Source organism: Pseudophryne corroboree, chromosome 12 (genome assembly GCF_028390025.1).
Source record: "Pseudophryne corroboree isolate aPseCor3 chromosome 12, aPseCor3.hap2, whole genome shotgun sequence".
NCBI lineage: Eukaryota > Metazoa > Chordata > Amphibia > Anura > Myobatrachidae > Pseudophryne > Pseudophryne corroboree.
Window position 1 is genome coordinate 168,163,482 of NC_086455.1, and position 23,431 is coordinate 168,186,912.

General features: G+C 41.8%; 1 protein-coding gene across 6 annotated transcripts in view; it reads right to left on the bottom strand.

Moving 5' to 3' along the window:
- Positions 1-18,395, bottom strand: part of BCL11B (BCL11 transcription factor B) — a 108,873-nt gene extending 90,478 nt beyond the window's left edge. For 3 of the 6 annotated variants that reach the window (XM_063948459.1, XM_063948460.1, XM_063948458.1), the window contains exons 1-2: positions 17,610-18,395; positions 6,318-6,686 (exon numbers count right to left, since the gene is read on the bottom strand). In XM_063948459.1, coding sequence (XP_063804529.1) covers positions 6,318-6,686; positions 17,610-17,667 — 427 coding nt within the window. In that variant the 5' untranslated portion in view covers positions 17,668-18,395. Of the gene's footprint in view, positions 1-6,317; positions 6,687-14,795; positions 14,890-15,230; positions 15,424-16,867; positions 16,971-17,609 lie in introns of those variants that run through there. The other 3 variants (XM_063948461.1, XM_063948462.1, XM_063948463.1) reach the window with 3 other exon arrangements.
- Positions 18,396-23,431: the final 5,036 nt, after the last annotated feature.

Below are 23,431 nucleotides of genomic sequence, written 5' to 3' on the forward strand. Positions count from 1 at the left end.
GCTTCCAAATGTACAAAAGCCACTGAATAACATAGGCTGAAGCAGGCACTCTTTTGTCCCCAGCTGCTGTGGGACTGCAAGTCTCAGCATTTTCTGTCAGCCTTATTCTTATTTCCAGTTTTCAAACTTTTGCAAAAATAAAAATCCCAGTACTGTCAGATGAAAGATTAATCAACTATCTGCAGCAGAGAAAATACAGCAACGTTAAAATACTTGCAGGTTTATCTGATTTAAAAAAATAAAAAATACATCGGATAAAAGGATCCTCCGCATTGTCCTTGAGCTCTGGACAATAACTATATTACCCGGCTACATAAATACCAGCATGAGCAGCTGAGCGTATAAACTGCATTTATTTTGTGAAATGTTTCCTGTTATTCATACCAGGGAATGGATGAACGGTGACCATACAGCCTGCGTTATTTCCTTGTGAAGAATTCAGCCCCTGTGATGACCCGGGGGCCCTTATCTAATCTATTCTGTGTAACTGAGCTGTAAACGGGTGACAGACTGCTGCAGACACACCTTGAACCGCTCACTCATACCTTGCACTAAATATACCATGAACGTCAGGTCCATACAGCACTGCAGGGAGAGCCAGGAAGTTACAGGGAGCTGCAGGACGCTACAGAGAGTTTACCTGCATGACTTCTGCTCAATGCAAAACGCCTTCCCAGTGGGACTGAACATGAACTCCCGAAATATCCCATCAGCTCCTACCTGGCGCATTCCATGTAAAACGGTGCAAGGACTGCGTCAAATAGAAACCCATCAATGCATAAGCTTTGAACCTAGGCAAAGCAATACGTCTGCTGTTACAGGACTGCGGTATACGGGGGGTAATTCTGAGTTGATCGCAGCAGCAAGTTTGCTAGCAGTTGGGCAAAACCTTGTGCACTGCAGGTGGGGCAGATGTAACATGTGCAGAGAGAGTTAGATTTGGGTGGGTTATTTTGTTTCTGTTCAGGGTAAGTACTGGCTGCTTTATTTTTACACTGCAATTTAGATTTCAGTTTGAACACACCCCACCCGAATCTAACTCTCTCTGCACATGTTACATCTGCCCCCCCCTGCAGTGCACATGGTTTTGCCCAACTGCTAACAAATTTGCTGCCGCGATCAACTCAGAATTAGGCCCTACATGCGGTCATGCTCATCTTGATTGAATAAACTCAATGGACAACAAAGTATGAGCCAATTTTTTAATTGCTCATACTTTAGTGTGGCTTTAATTGGGTTCCAAATTGCTATTCCTGCCAAACAGGCCCCCTCCTCCCCTGTTTCAGGATGGCCTCTCTATGCTAGAGTACAGCACCCGTGCCCCCCCGGAGCCGCCTTCTAATCAGACGGCACACAACTACCGTTCATTGACTAGATAGGCGCTTATCATCCGCTGATAAGTTTGCAGATAAAAGTATTAGTCGCTCACCAGACGACCGGACTGAATTTCACTTCAAGACAAAAAAAAAAAAAGTTTTATTTTTGTTTTGCCCAAAGTGTTGCGTTGCGAGGTCTGAGGCATTTTGACGGCTCCCTCTCTCTTTTTAATTGCCCTCCCCTTCAGCGTGCCTGTGTGTTGGTGATCTGCCCTTCCTGTAATTAGGCTACGGCTTTCCCTTTAGCGGTGGTGACATCAGGTGTCACCGCAGGGCCTCCATCCACGGGTCTCGGTGCAAACCTAACACATGCCAAGCTTCACAGAATCTAGCTTGACACACACACAGCAGCCAAATGGAAAGCTCGTTTGAACCGGGAAAATGACTTGCATTTTGTCTATTAAGAATCCTAAGCAGATATGATGAATGTCAGGGACCTGCCTTGTTACAGGGAAATCTACTGCCCATCACGCTAGGCAATACAAGGGGGCATATTTAGCAATAGACAGCTCTGATAATTAGCTGTCATGACTTAAAAAAAAAAGGATAATCTCGGCCATAGCATTCAACAATCAATCGTGTCCACACACACACGCAGCTTTAACTAATCTCCATTTGTAACCAAATAATTAAAAATGAATCAGATGGCTTATTATGAACCAGTTTCAGCGTTTATCTCCGCTTCGCAGAACCAGATGAACCTTTCTGAGTCAGCGTCCTACTGATACCATCAGATCATCAGGTAGAGACTGCGCAGAATAATAGCACAGTAACTACTATTCCGTATTGTGGTATGTGTTTTACTATCAGGACCCACCATTCCTAAAACCACGGGTGCCTTGCTATGCTCAGCGCCAGCCTTAAGGGGGACCCTTACTTACCACTGGAAGTTATGAAATTCTAGGGGGTAATTCAATTGTTTATCGCGCCGGCTGCCACTAAATGGCGCCCAACGGAGCAATTCAATTGTTGCTCTGTTCAAGCTCATACAGCCACCGGCGCTGGTGTTTCTGCTCGCAACCCCCTGAGCTGGCGAGCAGGAATGTGCGAAAAAGTGACCCATTCGGGTGCCCAGACGGCACTTTTCGCGTCACACCTAGCACTTTGGTTTGGTTTAGCCGGTGTACGCTGCTAAACCCAGTCTCTCTGGGCGTGATCAGTGTAAGAAAAAAGAAATGAAATTGCGCCCCTTGTTCTCCTGTCACTTTAAACTGGAGATTGGGCGCTCAAAAACAATTGAATCGCCCCCTTAAACCAAGACACGACATGAGGTAAGAGACATTTCTCCTTTTATGTGACTCCTATATTGAAAACAAAATGTATTTAAACTTTTTTGTGTAACGAAAGAAAATTAACTTTACCATCACATGAATTCAAAATAAAGTGTTACCTCTAAAGGACATTTTCTTGTTGTTTGCCTTGCAAGGCGCGTTTGGACTTGTAGTTCACCACAGCTATGGAGCCTCAGGCTGCCTGACGTTCACTACCTACTGTAAGCCCGGGAACATCCCAAATTGCGCTAGGAAAAGAATAAGTTGCTCCATGACTGTGCCACCCAGCCAGGAGACTTCTGTACGGAATGTCCTAACCTGACAGCGTTCCCCGTGCTTGCATCATTAATATGCTTTATTTCCTACAATATTTTTTGTGAGATTGGGATAATCATGTTTGTATACTAGGTAAAAAAAATGGGTAATATACTTGTTAATTGGAATCATAGCGCTAAAACAAGCCACACTTCACATAACTGGTACTTGCGAGCACCTGCGCGTAATAACCGTAATAATCTGGTATATGATGCACGCGTCTCTCCAATTCAGACTGCTGCACCAGGCCTCTGTTATGTCAGCCACAGTTTTACTGCACTCCGTGCCCAAAAGGAAGCAGCAGGCGGTAATTATGCACAGAAAAGGCAACGTCACCTTGTTTCCTGCATACAATAACACATGGGCCCTGTATATGTCATGCAATATACTGCATAATACACGTTCATATTTGTAACCTAATAGACAACACATAACACACGTAGGCAGCGTCAGCCCCCCCCCCCCCCCCCCCCCCCCTCCACCTCCAGTATGCCCTGCCACAGTTCTGCTGTTATGGCATGACAAAACTGTGGCAGAGCATCCTGGGCTGTGTAGTTCCACAGTAGCTGGAGTGCCGGATGTTGCCTACCCCTGTTATAAAACACTGGGACACATAAACAGTGCTCTTCTCAATACACTCCAAGAGGTATTGTATATTTATTTACTAAAACATTTAAAAAGGGAAAGTGTATATATTGCCCAATCAGAGTCTAGCTATCATTTTGTAGAGAACACTAGCTAAACGGTAGCTTGAATCTGATTTGTCACTACAGGCAATGGGGGTCATTCCGAGTTGATCGCTCGCTAGCAGTTTTTAGCAGCCGTGCAAACGCATAGTCGCCGCCCACGGGGGAGTGTATTTTCGCTTTGCAGGAGTGCGATCGCCTGTGCAGCTGAGCGCCTGCAAACACATTTTGTGCAAAACAAGACCAGCCCTGTAGTTACTTATTCTGTGCGATGGTTGCTGCGATACCCGCCCAGCAAACGCCCGGCCACGCCTGCGTTTTTCCAAACACTCCCAAAAAACGGTCAGTTGACACCCAGAAACTCCCACTTCCTGTCAATCTCCTTGCGTTCGGCTGTGCGATTGGAATTGCTGCTAGAACCATTGCAAAACCACAAAGGAGTTCGTAACCGTATGACGCGCGTGCACATTGCGGTGCATATGCATGCGCAGATTAGCCGTTTTTTTCACTGATCGCTACGCAGTGAACAACGGCAGCTAACGATCAACTCGGAATGACCCCCAATATCTTCTTCTAAAAACAAAATAGTGAATCTAATACTATGAGCCATTCACGGCTACTGAAACTCCATTTCTGGCACTTACATTTGGGGAAATATATAGAACTGCTGCCTTTTTAAAAGGCTCCTAGATCTCACTGTACATTCACTCATGGTATAGCAAACCGTTCCTTATACCCAATCTGGCAGATTAAGTTGTTCACACTTATCCCGCCTCCCAATCATTTTCTACACAGTTAAAAAAAGGAACAAATACGTCCATAAATTGCAATCGCTGCGATCTTAAGGATTCAATTACGCTAAAATAATTAATGCTTCTGCCACATTAAATTACTTTTTACATCCGAGCTGTCCACAGTTTATTCTTTCATCTTTCCAGTTTATTAAATTGAAGCGTTTTCTTTTAAGAAAAGAGAGGGAAAACAAACAAATAAATAAATAAAATAAATATGTGTGTGTGTGTGTGTGTGTGTGTGTGTGTGTGTGTGTGTATGTGTGTGCGCGCGTGCGTGCTTGTTGTGCAGCAGTTAAATAAAGAAGAAGCTGTTTTGGATCAGCTGACACAGTGAGTCTGTGCTACTATTTCTGGGATTAACCTATAATTGCTTTCAAAGTTTGCGACAAAATCTCTGCCAAAGGAGGGTGAAAAAAAAAAAAAAAAAAAAAAATCTCTCCTACTAAGAAAAGCCTATTGGAAAAAAAGAAAAAAGAAAGTGTTGCAAGCACACGCAGGTTCTGCTTCCAATAAACCCTTCCATATACTGGAGAAGTAGAACGCTACTGAGGATTCCTGTTACCAACCTGAAAAATAAGACTCGCAGACGAAAGAGAGGAAAATAATAATAATGCTGATTTCGGTTCTCTGGCCCTGTGTTTTACCTGCCTCTTAACAACAGTAATCTGCAAAGCCACGCTGGGAGACACCAACCCCATCCCTTATCACCATCGCTGCGATCTGCATCTTCCACCTCTTATATACAACACACGGGCTGGAATTTGTGAATTCCAACGTTCCGAGTGCTTTAGTCATCGGTGACTTCTGCAGGAAACTATTTTAAGCCTTTATGTCTTAGCAGACTGTATGCATGCGTTACATGGGAGCTCTTGGCTTCGTTGGTGGAACGGTTTCTATGACAAGAAATGGATGGCAGGTTTGCATTCTAGGAAAAGGGAAAAGGGAACTTCTCCTTCACACAGACGTCAGTATAAATAGGTTTAGGATTAGTGTTAATCCCCAGACTTCTAACATGCAAATCAATGCAACTTCAGGCTCATAAGGTAGTGAAAGTATCTGCACCAGCCAGATGAAAGCTGCAAATTCACACGTAAGAAACAGAGATTCTGATGCTTTAATCTGCTGATTAAATACTTGTTTAAATGGTGCTTGTGACATGTGACTGAGAAGGGCCGGGATCGGAGCAGGCGCTATACTGTACGTACAGGCAGGCGTTCTTTGCACAGATGAACCATGGTGTGTGACTCTCAACGGGTAGGGACTATAGGAGGCTTTATCCCTAGGTCCTACAGAAATGACACTGGTATACTTTTACTGCTCATTTGTACATATAAGTACAGTCACACGGCATTGGCTGCCTATAGCGTCTTCATGTTAAAGCGTGCATTCCCTGGTACTTTTTGAACATCCATAAAACACATGCATCTCTGTCTCTCTTCCTCTATACACATAGAATTCTTACATCTGTGCAAATGGGAATGAGGCCCAGTGGGTGCATTATGACCTTTTTAGGCAGGCTCGGACTGGCCCATAGGGGTACAGGGGAAACCACCGGTGGGCCCCACTGCCTGGGGGCCCACCCTCTCAATTATACATTATGAATATGTTACATTATACTGCATAGGACTATGGTGTATTTTCTACAGTGCATTGCTGTTATTAATCTGCTACATTATCATGCATGAACAGTATTTACTATATATATTATTTATCAAGGGGCCCAGACCATGCACTAATGGTTATCCAAGCCTCTAAGAATGGGCCCCTACCACTGCATTTCCCCGGTGGGCCCTACATGCCCCAGTCTGACACTGTTTTTAGGACAAGTCACCATTCTCCGCCCCCAGCAGCATCAGCAGAGCAATGGACCATTACCTGCAATGTTCTCCTGCTTCGGACAAATTCCTTTCGTAGGCGTGAGAAGACGGTCATCCTCGTCCGGCGTGACCTGGATACCGATTTCCACCGGCTCTGCCACTTTCCTGAGCTCGGAGCGAGATGGGGGTTGGGGGCTATTTTTATCCAGGCTTTTTTCATAGCAACCTCCGCTCGGACCCCCACACTGTTTTCTCTTGTGCTCTATAAAAACCAAGATGTCTCCCAGGGGGAAATTCATTTGACACTGTCCACATGTTAACAAGTCTGGCTCAGTCCCGCCGCCGGACAGGCTGATGGTCCCCGTTTCTGGGATGTGGAGACCGTCGTCGTCATCTGTGATCACCGTTTCAACATGGTGTTGCTCAGCTGTAATGGGGCACACAACAAAAATACAAGCGTGAGACTGACTAGTGGCCGTACAAGACCGGTAACCTACCACTGAATGACATAAACGCATCCCAAAAAAAAAAAATTAATAAAAAAACTATTAGAAACACTATGCATTTTTTCAATAAAAAATTTGCACAAAAAAAAAAAAAGAAAAAACATTGCAAAAATAAATAAAATAAAACCCAATACAGTTGACAAGTACTGTAGGACCGTTTATTCCCTAAAACGCACGCCGTTGTAAAACATTAAGCATACACTGCGGGACTGCATTGTTTTTGCAACTTCAAACACTCGACAGGGTCAAAAATAAAATACTTTTTGAAAACTGCCATTTGTTCAACGACACCGGCTCGCTAGATACCGCTCTCAGCGTTAACCTCCCAGGAGATAATTGAACCTGTCCACACACAGATATATTTTAACAGACAACCCTTTTTTCCCCCCATAAACTGTGCCCGAGGACATCTGTGTTAAAGTTATCGATGGCATAAACAAGTAGACAAACGGATAGATGACTCCTAATAGCTGCTAGTTCCTGTAACCCTCCCCCCCGTCATAGGAGAAACAGCATGCCCTTGGCTATACATAACACTTGAGATTATACCTGTATTCTCTCACTCGCTATGTTTAATGCATCTCCCAGAATTTTCCTTTTTCTGCACTCAGGCATTGCACCGGCAAACAAAAAATAAACACGGGAGTGGAAAAATCCGCGACTTCGCTCATCAATAAGGCACAAAAAAATTACAAAAAAATGGGACTTCACGAGCACCAGATTTCAAAATAAAAATGTGTGTGTTTATCATTTGTAAGATTATTCATGACGGCAATTAATCTCCAGAAAAAAAGTAGTTACCGTAGCAGATAGGTTTTTTTTTTAATTATTATTATTATTTCACTGTGTGACTCAAGAACACAATGTTTTTGCATGAAACGTCCCCAGTCCCTTAATCTAAACAAATATTACGGCTAAGGAGGCTTTTAATAGGAAAATGAAGAGGGATTTATTTACTTTTGGACACGATGCATAACCAGCTGCTAGTAATAATACTTAGGTTAAGTCTTCCCCCAAAATGATGGTTTAAAAAAAAAAAAAAAAAGTTCACCGGAAACGGTTCTGCACTTACGTCTTGCGTGTTTATTTTGCCGGTGTGCCTGCTCTTTACTACAACTGTTCTATAAACAGAGAACATTAATACATATTTCCCATGTGCCTGGCACCCAGCATATATTTACAGCAGGCAGACTTAGTTACCGCAGCTCGGGCCATCATTGCAAGATGGCGGGGACAGCGAAACTATTGTCAAAATGCTTCCTAGGCCCTAGTCTAAAAATAAACAAATGAAACATGGAAAGTCTCACGGGCTTGTATTGTGATATTGCACGCGAGGGTGACAATCTTAACGGGACCTGGCCACGCCCGGTCATACAGTAGTGTAGGTAACGTAACAGAATGCTCCAAGTGGAAATGAAAAGGCGAAATACTGTATCACCTCATTTGCTGATTTTATTTCCTGTTTGCATGCACTGCGAGGTACCTGTTCACAAGATATCCTGAATGACTGCTTCCTTAAAACAGAAAGTTGTTAGCGGGTGCCTGTCTAGTTGTTAGCAGGTGTCACTAATCCCTCCCTGCAGAATATTTTTATACCCCATAAGTACACTGGTCTCAGTATATATCGTCCGTTACCTGCTTCCGACTGCATTCACTATTTAAATGTCTCGCTCAAAACTTTTGCACAATAATGTAATAATAATTACTGATGGCACAATATACACCTAGATGCAGAAATGCCACTCTTCAGACTGACGTTAATTACATGCATTTAACAGATACACTAAGCTACCTATACATCTCCATCCTAATGCCCCAGCACTGCATGTTTCCATAGGCACAGAACCTATGTATGTTTTGCACACATATTCCAGGGCACTATAGAGGAGACGACGCATATATATAGAAACATCACATAGCTTTACAGTTTCCAAATGTTACCCCATTTATCTAGACACGTAGTCTCAGGTCAGTCACCGGGGATGTCAAACACATGATGAACTGAGTTACACTACGATGCCTTGTAATCTATTACCTGTATAACCTATACTACTGCCGGTAACACCCATTGCTGCAATTCATTTGTATTTGGGTGTTTTTAAACTATAACATGACAATAAATTTGACTTGCACCCCAGCCCTGATCTCTCCACACCTCCAGTTCTGTAGTAATGATTTACAGAGGGGCACGTTCCCAAAAGTCATTAAACCCTTTGTTGGCCCAATATATAATTAATACATATTAAGGGATACTGCTAAAAGAACCTCAATCTCTTTTCCTAGAAATGGGAATTACCTAAAATAGTACATTTTATTCTTAATACAACTAAAATGATTATTCCACATTTTATTGGACATCTATTTATCATTACATAATGCCAGTCTATACCCCCAACAGATGTAATAAATGCTTTATACGGTATAAATGCTTCCTTCCAATATACATACACACCAATTAACCCCCAAAATACACTTGGATTTTGCTAGCTACTGTATATTAGTGATGTGATAAAATCAAGGTTTGATAACACACTTTTAAGTGTCACTCCTGAGAATTTATATCTCCTGTGAAGTAGTGTAGTTACATTAAGTTGTTTTACTGTCCTCGGCCTGAAACTATACATTTGTAACCACTTGAATCTTTGAAGGACTTGTCACAGATTGCAGAAAGAAATATATTGCATGCCACTTAAAGTAAAGCTTAATAAATCTGAAATATTAAGTTGCATAGAGGGTTATGTATGATCCCACGTATAACTGTTCTCTAAAATAATCAGCAAAATTCAATGCGGCCTCAAATTGTGAGTTGCAGAAATGCATAAAAAAAAAAATTACGTAAGCCAATAATAAATGAAAAACACAAGACCCAAAACAAACACATATCAGCTAAGCATGCATCCACAATGTGTTATAAAACAAGCAGTGGAAATACAATTCAAAGTATATTGCACTATTACGTGAACTGTCTAGAACTGCATTCATGTGTGAGGTATCTGGTGCCGTCCAACTAGTGCAAACCCATAGAGACAAATGTTACATGTATCGTGTGTTAAAACAAACAAGATCCACAACAAATAAACAAAATCATATAATAGCAACAATGCATGAAGCTGTAAGTAAGGGGGCTTGTTTTTGTTAATGCAACGCTAATTCCCAAACTACTGAGAAAATGAATGTCACGCTTTCTCCGCCTTCAACATTAATCTGCAACGACAATTGAAATGATCGTTTCAATTTTCCTTTCTTTTTCCCAATTTTGATGTTGCACACTGATGGTTAAAAAGTGAGGCCACTGAACGCCCATTTTTCCCCCATAGTGGCCCATAATGATCTACAGTATATAGAGCTACTATCTGCATCACAATCCAAATATTCTTAATTTAAAAATGTAAATGATGACGTTTTCTGTAAAATAGAGATATTCTTTTACCCAGCGGACCTCTATGTTGTTGTTCATTTGCCTTCAAAATCTTGAGGCACTTTTTTTTTTTTTTTTGCAGCTAGATGATTAGGAAGCTGGCGGGCCGATAAACAGATTTAAAAAATATGCATATTTAGCTAGTGTCGGGAGCTTAGAATTTAGCGTGAATGGAGGTAATTTAAAAGGCTTCTCTCACAGTTTGTGAGCTGTGCTGGAACACACATCCAGGGTTTATTGAAAATATAAATATACTTTACTGAAAAGAGTTTATTGAAACTATAAATATACAGGGTGGGGGTAGAGGATGCAAATTCGAGATATATACTTTTGGATTCTTCTTGCAATATGCAAAGTAAAAAAGAAAAAATATATATATAATAAAACAAAATGAAAACAACGTCCTCTTGCAACTGTTTTGTCACCGGCTACGTCTTCGTTCCGGGTGTGAAAGCAAAATTTCAATGGAAAATTTTAGATTTATAATTTGCTAGCGGCGCACACTCCATCGCTGGGTGCTGATGATATAAATAAAGGCATTTTGAGTTGGTGACTATTGTTGGGGTTGCTTTTCAAAAATACGCGAAGTGAGCTACAGCGACAACGGGGGGAAATCAGCCCCTATATTAACCCTTCAACCGCTGGCGAGCCTAGCCAAAGTTTGACGCAAGCAATCCTGAGATGTTTTACATTTAAGGTTTGCATTTTTTTTTTGGGAGGGGGGAGCTGTTTTCATATTAATTAGTTTTATAATCTCATCCTGTCTATATACAGTACAGTCACTTGACACACACTTTAGTGCATACTGCACACTGCGGAATTAAGTGCGATGAGTTAAATTACCATATGTAATATTACTCCATGTGTTTGGAAATCACTCCCCCCTCCAACCGCACTCCCCGCCTTTAAGGGATAGGCAGTGCTCAGTCTGTAGGGCCCCACCATGCCCCATTCAAACATTCAATGAAGTACAGGACTCATCAGATGAATTTCTAGCACACTGTGTTTAAGACTGAAAGCTCTTTTTACGACGGATGACAGCACCGGCTTCTTCGGTTTCTGACCTAATTTATTTCTCTTTCGGATTACTATAAAAGCTTCCTCTCCTCGTAGGGTAATCCCCCACCTTCTCCTTACTTCCACGCACCCTAAAACGAGAATGAATCAATGGCGGGGCTTGGCTAACGTAGGCTTGAGCCAGCTAAAGTGTATAATCTTCAGTGCAAGTAATAGTATTGTGCTATTATCTGTAAGGAAAGAGGCACAAGTGAGTGGAATTTGGGTTGCGGGGCAAGGGGGCTGCAACATATCACACCCTGCAATTACCATACAAAGACGGCAGCTTCATCACGTATTGTAAGGCATCAGAAATCCTTCCTAAATAAGGGTCTTTAATGATGGGGTTCAAAAAGAGGGGGGTGCAGCATAATGAGCCGCAAATTTGCATCCATTTAAATTATTCTAGAATTTTGTTACACAAATAATAAACAATCAGAATGTTTTTTTTTGCAATGAGGACTTACAGTAGACGTACTCATCACTTTAAAAACCTGCGCCCCCTGTCACCCACAAGATCAATGACAGAAGGTAAAGTTTGCTAACAGTCATATCCATTGTAGGCCACTGACGTGCAATGGTCAAGATGCAGTTACTGAAGGTGCGAACGCAACACCAAAGATAAGTTGTCCAGAGTGGATTTGCCTTTAAGTAAATGTCCTCTTTGTGCCTCAGATGTTGCAGCAGTAAACAGGCTTGTATGTTGATTTCGACATTTTGCAGTAACGCTGCAAAAGGAATTACAGGCACCAGCTCCGAATCCCACAGACTCGGAGCTCCCCCTAGTAGTCAGCGCTTGCAGTTAAAATGCCTTAGGGTCCAACTGAGATATACAGCTTAAAATATTAAATATAAGTAAAGATACAAAGTTTATTTAAAAAAATTAAAAACTGTTTGCAACAGCACAGAATAATACAGACAAGACAAAGCCGCTGGAAGCGTTTATACTGTATACTGTACATGCAAAATGGCCCCAGCACTTATTTCTGTCCCAGCCAACTTCTGGAAACAAGTGTCAGCTCCTCATATTTATATAAGCTAATCAATCTTTGTCTCCCTGTGCTGCGTTATAACCTAATGATTCTCAAGGCTGCCTCCGTCACATGCAAACTGTTCTATCTCTCAAAAAATGTAATTTAAATGCAGAGAATCGTTTGCAAACTAGCAAAATTCACAATAGCTTGAAAAATGTGTACATTCCGAACTATAACAAAAATTAAAATGAAAATCCCATCTTTGCATGCAAGTGAAAGCTATAGTATAAAACGGGGTGTCTTGGAGCGTTTGTAAATACCGCTCGTGAACTGGTAATGGTAGGTGGATTTGCATTGCTACACAGCGAACGATGAAAATTTTCAGAAATCTTTATTCAAGCATAGACATTTTAGGGTCAGGTTTCTTCCTAGCCTGAAAGAGACACCAAATCACAGTTGTGTTCCTGTGGTTCGCTACCTTTTCGTCAATTAACAGGTTAGCGAACGTATTCCACCGCGTGAAGACTTTCAATCGCCTGGGTATTTCACTACAGCCATCTGATCAATACCTGTTTTCGCTTATTGCGTTGGGAAACTGTAGTTTCGCTTTTAATCGGTGCATGCCATTATAGAGAAATGCAGAAAGCATAAACACTTATTCTCTGTGGCTGTAAGTGTAATACACTGCCTGGCATTCCATGGGGAAATAAGCTATGCTTCTGATATACAGAGGAAACCATTGACTCATAGCTGATGAAATCTTAAGGCAGGGATTATGTAATTTATACAAATCAGCGAAGGGAATTGGAGTACATGAAGTGACATAAAAAGTGTAGAAATTAAAAAGTGTATTTAAATGCCAGCCGAGAGGTACTGTGCTCATTTCACCCATCTACAAACTGCACCCGACGTGCAATAGAAATAATTTCTCTATAATCTGACATAACGGAGATTAAACTCCACAAGGACAGACAAAAAAAACAACAACAACCCCTAATTAAGCAAATATTAATTAGAGGACCCTATTGCAGTTATTGTGTAAGCCATTGTCCATGTGTACATATAATGTGTGCAAATGGAACACCTAAAGTTTGTGCATTCATATTTTATATCAGATAAGACATATCTAGATATTGTGGTGGTGGAGGCAGTAAGAGGCCTAGATGTCTTCGGTGAATAAACACATACTCAGCAAATTCTGCACAGATAAGTCATTTCTGTTGTGGCTCCTTTTTTTACTAACTGTGAAGACTAAGAGACTATGCGCTGCACAAAAGGAAGCGCAGAATGGTGGCAAATCATAGGTATAAGATGCTTTTAGTAGCAACACTTAGGCCATATTCACTGGAAACTCATAAGGCAATCTCTGATGAAAAATAAGGCTTTCCTGGCCCCTAGGTTCCTCTATAACACCAACCAGAGAGAATTTAAACAATAAACAATAAAAACTGGTTTGACTACTCTCCGAGTTACATCTGCAGGTATTTTCATGCTAAAACATCCGCACTCTTTCTCTGTCGGCCGTCTCATTGGGAGACTTGCTTTTGCACAGTCTGATAAATGCGGGATATTATTTTTCATATGATGCATGACTAGTTCTGCCCCAGTACAGCCGCATGTTGCTGATTTCACGTCTCGAGCCAGCAAGTAATGCTGTCTAGCCTTCGCTGTTGTTTATTCAGATGTCAACATGATCCAGAGCACAACGAGGAAGCAATGCAGGGCTGTACGCTGTATAATCAATACACTACAGCTAATTACCCAACACAAAGACACAAGAACTTGCACTCTAAAGTGCCTTTAAATGGCTTTTTTTCCTGGATACATCCCATAGTGCCTGTGTGTGTATTTTTTAATTTGCATAATTTGCTCATCTCTCTCTTGGGGGGGGGGTCACCCCAAGCCTAGCTGCCTACTGTATTTCCCACCTGTACATTTTTTGTATGGTGCAAAACTCAACATGCAAACTACAGAATCAAGGGGCGGGGGTGGGGGAAGGGGGGGTTGCAAGACCCCAACTTCTTTATTGCAAGCTGGAAGCATGCACATTTGTTGCAAGGCGGCATGGAAATCAATTCAAATTAAAGTGCATATATTGCTAGCTAATTCTGCAAACGAGAAACGAATTTTTGACCCCACACTTCTTACCCCATACATATTATCACAGGCTTGACTTTTAAATAGGGATTACTGTCAAACCACTTGCAGGACATAGTAGGTGGGCATCAATAGTTCAATAGATACTGACAGCCTACAAGTCACAGTGGGGTAACTAGAGAGCAAACTCACAATAAATTTCCTATGTTACAGAATATCGTGGTTTTTGATGATACCACTTATCCAATTACTTCTACAAACCCATTCAAACACTGGAAACTGGGTTGGCGCCAAAAAAATAAAAAAAATAAAAAATATGAAACCCTTATCGGCTAGAGAGGGAAGTTGGCCACATCTCCAGCAAGGAAGGGGTTAAGACGACTGCCAAAGCGCCTCATGAATATTCAAAGGCCGCCAGTGATGTCATTTCTGGATCACTGATCAATAGTCCTAATATCAGCAAAGAGAAATAAAAAGATACTTACCTGATTCACGTCTTCCTGCGTCCCTGTGACAGTCATGCTCAGGGGTTCACTCAGGCATTCTCAATCCCAAATCCAACCTCCACCCCCCCAAAAAAACAGATACACAGGCCTCATACTCAGGCATTAAATTCAGGGGCTCCAATTTTGACATAATCCAAATGTCATGTATCGGTGAATCTACCCCCCACCTTCCCACAAAAAAAAAAGGGAGAATGGGGTGCAAAAATGCCAAAAATACACAATGTGAGTTCCAGCTGCTCATCCTCTTGTCTGCAAATCTATATTTTGCACACAAAAACAATGAAATCATCATTACACCCATATGCACAAGGTGCCAAATCAAGCAGCTTGTCATCATTTTACCCCTCTGACAGTACGGATCCCATCTCCCTGATATTACTATATATGCACAATAAAAATAAAACCACTGATTACCAATCTAGCATTCCTCCTATGGCACAGGTATAAAGCCTCAATTTCCAAATAAATCCACAAAAATCTCCCATGGAACGGGGAACAATTACCGAGCAGGGAGAGAAGGACTGGGCTGTAGTAGGGGAAGGCAGCTCTCCCTGCAAGCCAGGGAAGGAGGAGGAGAGAGCCCGCTTATATATTCCTATATATATTTATTTATTTAAATTTGTTAAAATCTACCATAAATATTCTGTCTCCCCCCCAAAAAAGGCATCCGGCTCTCTCCACGTTTCATTCACACCGGCCACAGCCGAGCTTTGTGCACTGGAGACCAGAGATAACGGGGAGTCTATTGCACTTTGGATTTTTCTGTATTTGTATTTTTTTTAATGGGCTTGGAAAGGACCGGGGATGAAAGGAGGACGCTGCAGCCGCTTACAGAGCCAGGGCAGTGGGCGGGAAAATGAGCTGAGCCTGGGCTCCCAACCCCTAGAGCAGTCACCTCCTCACGTGCAGCAGCAGCAGAAGGGTACCCTTCAACCCCCATCCCCCTGTACCCCATATTGAAGGGGAACTGTGCATAGACCTCATCCATATACACTTCAGCCTTCCCTTCCAGATATAAATATTAATGGTCAATGCCAGGGCATGCAGACAGCAAAAAGATGCACCTTTCAGGGGACAAATAAAAATTATATATATATATATATATATACTGTATGTATATATATATATATATACATATATATTAGCACTTTATTTACATTATTCGACTAAATACTGTAAGGCAATTTCTGCATATCTATATATATATATATATATATATATATATATATATATATAATATGCATTTATAGATATATGCGTATGCGTGTATATATGTATGTTAATATATATATATATATGCATCTATATATAATACATTATTACTGCTTAAGGTAGTTACAAACACTTTGCTTGCTGTTCTATTTTGCTTTGAAATAATTTAAAAGAAATTAGCATTCAGCAGCGAATTTGTATTTTGACAATTTAAAAAAACAAGCCAGTCAGTATATATATATATATATATATATATATACTGAAACGTTAACATTTTGAAAAATAAAAACAACATACGCTCTTCAGGTCTGACATCCTCTGTGCTGCTGATATTTTATCCCAGGTGTTCCACTAACTCTAACTGTTACTGTTAGATTGCAAGCCCTCTGGGGCAAAGTATTGTATTTCACAGCGAATACCTGTATGCCTGAGTCTGGATAAATATCAGGTTGGCTTTTGCATTTCTCTGCCATGATATGCTCGCAGGTGAGCACTGCACAGTAGGTGTAACTGAACGAATAACTAATATACTGCATTTTCCATTTATCACAATATCTCTCAGTGATATCTGTAATTAGACTCCCTATATAAAATGTATATAAAGCAATATCCCGGTCTCTGCATAAGCACACACTGTATATTTGCAGCAAACCAGTCACATTTTACAGGTATGTCATGGCCTATGTATGGAGAAGTCTATACAGGAGCCATGGCATGTATTTTGCCAGCAGCCTTTTGTGTATATGGTTACATGGCAAACTTGAACAAGTTACATGAACCCCCCAAGACGGGCATCACTGACAGCCCCCCACTATATTACCATTGCCCAGGTGACCTACATTACACAAAGGTCTCCAAATCAGACACTGGCTGTGATGGCGACAACTCAGACCATCGGTGGCGGAGCATGCCAGGACCGGTGGGTGCCCATTTCGGATATGTGTCCCATCTCAGACTGCACAGTCTCACTCCCCTCCTAATAAATTGATCCAGCACCCCCTCCTCTCTCTCCCCCTCCCCAGACTCCGCTGCTGCTGCTGCTGCCAGTTTTGTTGCATTTTCTTTTTTTTTCTTTTCTTTTACAAGCAGGCAGTTTGTAATCTTGTTACGGCCATGTGTTTGTCATTAGCTCCCCCCAGCCTGTCCTGCCCAGGTTCCCCTCCACCGTCCCCTTTACCCCCTCTTTTTACCCCCTCTTAACTTTTACACAAGGTCTGCTGCATTGCAATGTCCTAACACTTACTGCATGGTGGGGGAGAGGGGTGCATGGAGTAGATCTGACATCTGGCAATCATAATGCACAGAATAAGGGACAGAGGATTGCATTGCATCAGATGAGGCCAGGATGGTAGATACAGTATATAGATAGATACAGTATATAGATAGCTACAGTAGATAGATTGTTGCATTAGTAGGAGCCAAGTCCTGTGCTGTCAGAGAGGAACCACATGTGCTCAGCAACTTTTCACTGCCTCCCTCTCTGCAAAAACTTTTCCTGCTGGATAGGGAGCTGTTCCCCCCACCACCCCCTTCCCCCTGCTCCGGGATCTGGGGGAGACCCCCATGCATTTGCAGACTTACGTGCGATAATCTCCCTCTGTAACAAGTGCTGTGGGTTCCCTTGCTTGCGACGGGACATTGCCTTGGCATTTACAGTGGCATCGCCCGGAGATCTGCAGAGACTACCGGGGCTCCTTCCTCCTCCTCCTCGTCCTCTTCTCTCCTTTCTCTTCTTCTTCTTCTTCCTCCTCCTGCTTTTTCTTCTTCAATGCAAATAACACACACGCAAAAAAAAATAATAATAAAAAAAAATAATAATAATAAAAAAAAATTCAATATAAAAAAAAAGAGATCTCGGTGCCCACAGCTCAGCCCCAAGGAAAGCACTTTCTCCACCTGGGTCTCTTCTTAAGTTAGGGGCTGGCAACTGTGCCCACTCCAGTTATGTCCACGGTGCCCGGCAGTGGCACTTCTCCCATCAATGCAAAAAAAAAAAAAAATGCAATAAAAAAAATGATTGCCCAAAAAAAAAAGAATGCCCCCCCAAAAAAAGAAGAATAATGCAGAAGAGAGAGGGGGGGAGCTGCCCTGCTGGTTGTGGGGGGCTGACAGAGAGAGAGAGAGAGAGAGAGAGAGAGAGTGGGTCCTGCTTGCAGTCAGCCTGGCACTGCCCTGCAATTCACTGCCCAGCACTTTGCACTGCTCCACTTGGCTGGCACTGGAGAGGGGGTGGGGGGAGAGGACTATTTAATGGTGAAGATGGCGGAGTCCTGGTTCTCTGGGAGCTCTCTGTCTCTCTATGGCTGGGTCTGCCTCTGTACAATGGGATAAAATTCAAGTTCAAGTACGGACGTGACGTTTAATCTGCACCAGAGACTCAAAGACCGAGAGACTAGGAGCACTGGGGGCGACTAGTGGTGGCTTTTTAACATTGTACCCTGGAACACAACAAGGAGGGAGAGAAAGCACATGCCTGCTGCTCACCGTGCCACTCTGCTGCTCCTGCACTGCACTCACTCTGCACTGCACCCACCCTGCACCCTCTCTGCACCCCCACTGCTGCCCCCACCACCCCCACCAGTGACCAACTACACCTGACTATTTTTTATTTATTTATATTTATTTTATGGGTGCACCCTCTCTGCACCTCCACTGCTGCCCCCCCCCCCCCCCACCCCCACCAGTGACCAACTACACCTATTTTTTATTTATTTTTTTATATTTATTTTATGGGTGGCTGGGGGTGTCAGAGGTCACCTCACCCCACACTCACCCCTTGCAGCCCCATATCTGCACCCTAGAGAGTAAAGCAATGTTATCTCTCATGCAAAGAGGATAAGAGCTGCCAGCTTCTCGTAGGAATTCATTAGGTTTTTCATTTTTTATATATAAGAACAGGTACGATGGCAGCTGCTAAAAAGCTGCTTTCATTTTTAGTGCACATTTTTCCATCACCTGGGAACATTTTGATAACATCCATCTCAGTATCTCACCCCCCCCCCCCCCCCCACCACCACCACAAAAAAAAAAAAAATCCACCCATGACATGGAGAAAGAGTTAAATCCACTCATTTATCCACTCATTTAGTGCACAGTCTACAAAAACAGCCACAAAAAGAGAGAGATGCTTTGCTTAATGTTTGCTATTTAGCCACCAGGCAGGTTATAGTCATGACTGTGTGCGGTATCCAGTGGCAAATATTGCTGTTTATATTTGTATCAGTTTAGGTAAATATTTGTGTTTTTATTCCCCTTATATTTAATATTCAAGACCAAAGGACATGCAGCCGTGGGAAACTTCTGCCCTTGCCTTCTGAGTCGCCCCCCCCCCCCAAAAAAAAAAAAATAATAAAAAATAAATAAAATAAATAAATAATAATAATACACAAATAAAATCAAACACGTTCACTGTTCAAAAAATACGTATTGAAAATAACAATGGCACCACAGCTATGGAATGAAGACCATAATTGCATAATTGTAAATCTTCAGGCACCAAGCCTGTGTATATATATGGAGCTATGTTAATGTGTGGGGGTAAAACCTCACAATAGCAGTGTAAATACTAGTACACCATCGATGAAATTTGTAATAATTAAATAGCAGTGACAATAAGTAGTTTGCATTCTCTCCTGAAGGACATCTCTTCTGATGGAAATTCATTGTGATCACATAGAAGGTGAAAAGTGTAAAAAGATGAAGACTGTTTAATTGTAGACGGTGGATACAATACATGAGAGACAGCCTGAACCACTTGCAATATTGTTGTCTGTATAGACATTCATTTTCACCATTATTACATCCATGCATAACCATTACAACTGCAGTCACACATGAGAAAGCTGAAAGTGGAACTAGCTCTTATCCTCCAGCCTGCAACACTTCACTTCATTTAAATAGATACAAAAAAAAAACCCTGTATTCATGTTTTGTATGACCGTCTTTTAAAACGTTAAATTATATTGATTTATTATTTATCGTTTCATGCCTGTAACATTTTGCACCCTGTGCCTCAGCCAGCACACACCAGGAATGGATGCAGATAGCTGTTTCTGCATGGAATTATAGACAGACCCTACATGTATTGTAAGCCTTTCCATCGCCCTGACCACATTCATATTTTAAAAGTGAAACTTCTGAATTGCAGGTGTCCTCCAATAAAACCAAAAACATTAAATGCCCTAATAGATCGGCCAGAAAGGCACCTTCATGTTCTGCTTTTATTTTATTTATTTTTTAATTGTTTTAGTACTTTTTCTATGAAATGTTATTATTCTTTTGATTCTATTAATGTGGGCTGCAAATATTTTAACAGCACCTATTTTTTGTATTGGCGATAGAGTATATTGCAGAATTATTTTTTGTATGACCTGGATAGATGAATAATGACAGTACGATAATAACACCTCCAGCTCTTTATATCCTGGTGGCTCAGTGGCATCAATGTCTCGTTGCCACTTTATTACTGTGCGATAAGCGGGGGATCTGTCTGTCCAGAGCCACCAGGGGGTGAAGAGGAGGATGGGGGGGGGGGGGGGCGGTGCTGCTGTCCCCAGGCAGAATTATAACAAAGTCCAGCACATTCAAACTTCTTTTACTGATAGTGATTTACAGAAACCAGCATGGTGCTGTGTTACTGCTCAATTGGCCCAGGAATCCTTTATATTTTTGTTATTTTTTTTTTTTAACCCATCGCCTGATTTGCAGTAACCTGTAAGTCGCTCTGGTGCAGCCAAGGGTTAGAGATAGTACAGAGAGAGCGTGCATTAGTTTACGAACCCGTGCAATCATTTAACTGGTTGCACAGGGGAGGTGGAAGAAATGATTTTCACCGTTGGATGGCTTTAAATAGCATGCAGCGCTGAAGGAGTTAATGATATAATTGCTGTGGTTATGAATGGGGATGTACTCTGTGGTGGATTAGGGGAGGGGGGCATTGCACACCTCCTTCATATCCCATTCCTCTACTTTTGTAAACCAATTCTCCTGCAGCTATCTGTCCTCCCCTGCTCACCTAAGGTCTGCACACCCTCATCCCCCACCTACTGTCATAGTGATGGATGTCAGGGGGTCACACAGGCCTAGTCTGGAATGCGCAAAAGTTTGGAATATGACTGAAGACACACTAAACATACAAAGATATGAGTTCACAAGATGCAACCTCCTTACCTATTCTCTCTACAATCCTATAACAAACCTTTTACACGATCGTTCTATATCGGACGCAACAAACTCTCAAGAACATATATATCAGGGATAAACGCGTTGGCAGGATCCAAAAACCAGGTTGCCGGTACATACTGTAGTCGCCAACGACTGAATTCACTTGTTATTATATCATAACAATACATTGATATACTATAATAGTATATCACTAACATATTCCGCAGTGTTGTACAGATGAACCGGGCCCTTTCATAGTGGAGCTTGTAATCTAATTTCCCTATCACTGTCACACACAAACAAAAGGAACAGTTTTCGCCAGGAATCATATAAAGAAACTATCCCATATGTGTTTGGCCCGTGGGGGGACAACCACCTGAGAAGATAAAGTGTGGACACATAGGGAATTTAAGAACCTGGGGGCGAGTCGTACCTGAGGCCCGAATGATAGGCATCAGCAATGCTAACCACTGTGCCGTCTAGAATTCCTGTACGCAATGAACTGTAGGTGACCACAGGGCCCTGTAATTCTGGTTGACTTGCTTCAAATGAAGGCAGTAGGTACTGAGAACTGAGCCCGGTGTAACCTACAAGATAAATGGCTCTGTGTGGTATTAGGAGGGTGCACTTCATCAGGGTCAAATACTTATAAAGACAATTCTTTATACCCCTGGAAAATGAGGTCAGTGAGCATTTAAGAAGGTATAGTATTATCTAGATTCCAGGATGCTTTCCCTAATATCAATTTATCTTGATGTTCCCACTGTAGAATAATCTAGGCCGCAGCTCCTGGACAATACTTGATAGTTCCCTGACTGCAGACGGGATAGGTGGTGGCATATTAGGGGATCTCAGATGAAGTGACCAGGAAGTGCAATGCTAACTCCAGCCCAGAGACTTTACCTGCTGTATCTATTTAATGCTTGTTTCCTCATTCCCAGCATATAGAAACACTAGCAGCCTCTAAGAGTTTCTTATACGCTGCTGTGGAAAAACAGTAGTTGAAGTAGGAGATTTATTTAATCCAGTATCAGAATGTGATTTTTGCGCTCACCCCCACCCTCCAAAACCCAAAAAATTCCAATAATTCGCCTTTCTCCTCTGCTTTCTGTTGTCTAGCACTGTGATCATTAGCTGTGAGAGCTGTTAATGTCTTGTCTCACAGCTCCCCCTTTAGTCTATTTGCTATCGCTGTCTCACGTTCAAAGGCAGATCAATAGCAGTTCCTCAACAACCTTGACCTGTGCCTCGCCTCGGCCTCCATGTGCAGCTGGCCCTGTCTTCGGCTTTTCCCAGCGTGTCCTGTACCTAGAAAATCACAATTGCAGGCTGGCTTTCAACAGGGGCTCAATAAATATACCGCCAGGTCTGAAAGGATCAGGACTCAACCACAAACGGCGTCCGAGTGTTAAGATTATACAACCACATTTCGATCTGCCATTGATCGGTTTGAAGGTAAAGAATTTATTACATTGAAATAATGCAAGCGCCTATATAAGGGTCATTTTTGTATATATATTTATTTTTATTTCAACCCCATGTTTAAATTTAAAAAAGACTAAAAGAAAAAAAAATCTCAATAGAGTCACGGATTAAGAATCTGAAATTCGGGGGTATTTATGTAAAAAAAATAATAATTCACAAATCATTTTATTTTTTGCTTAGTGACTTGCTCTACATGTCCAGTATTCAGTCATGTGAGGTGCAAAGTTTCATTATTATAATATACTATTATTTACACTTCCAGGTACGCACACTGCCACAGTCTAAGTTTCACTGTATTTTATATGTTTTGGGGTTTGTTTGTTTTTTGCAAGCTTTACGGTCGCCTCAAAGTATCAGTCCATACCCCACTTCCCAAATGTACTTTTTAGGATCAAATATTAGGTATTGCATAGTTGCTGATTTATGAGAAAAAGATAAAAAAAAATTGGGACATTTCTATTTCTATAAATCTAACTGCCCAAGTACATTTTATCCCAGTCTTGGTGCAAATCCCAGCGTCAACCCTTATTCTGTGTACTAAATATATATATGTATATATATATATATATATATATATATTAGCATTTGCCCGTGGCTTCGCTCGCGTGGATGTCTGTTATTGCTCACCGTTTTTTCCTTCAGGGATCAACACAAAAAGATGCTTGAAGCTACTAACTCATGAGCAAGCCATGTAAAGCTGCCCACGGGAGAAGCAGCTGGTCCTGATATCTATGCATGCAGTCCTGGGGGGGGTG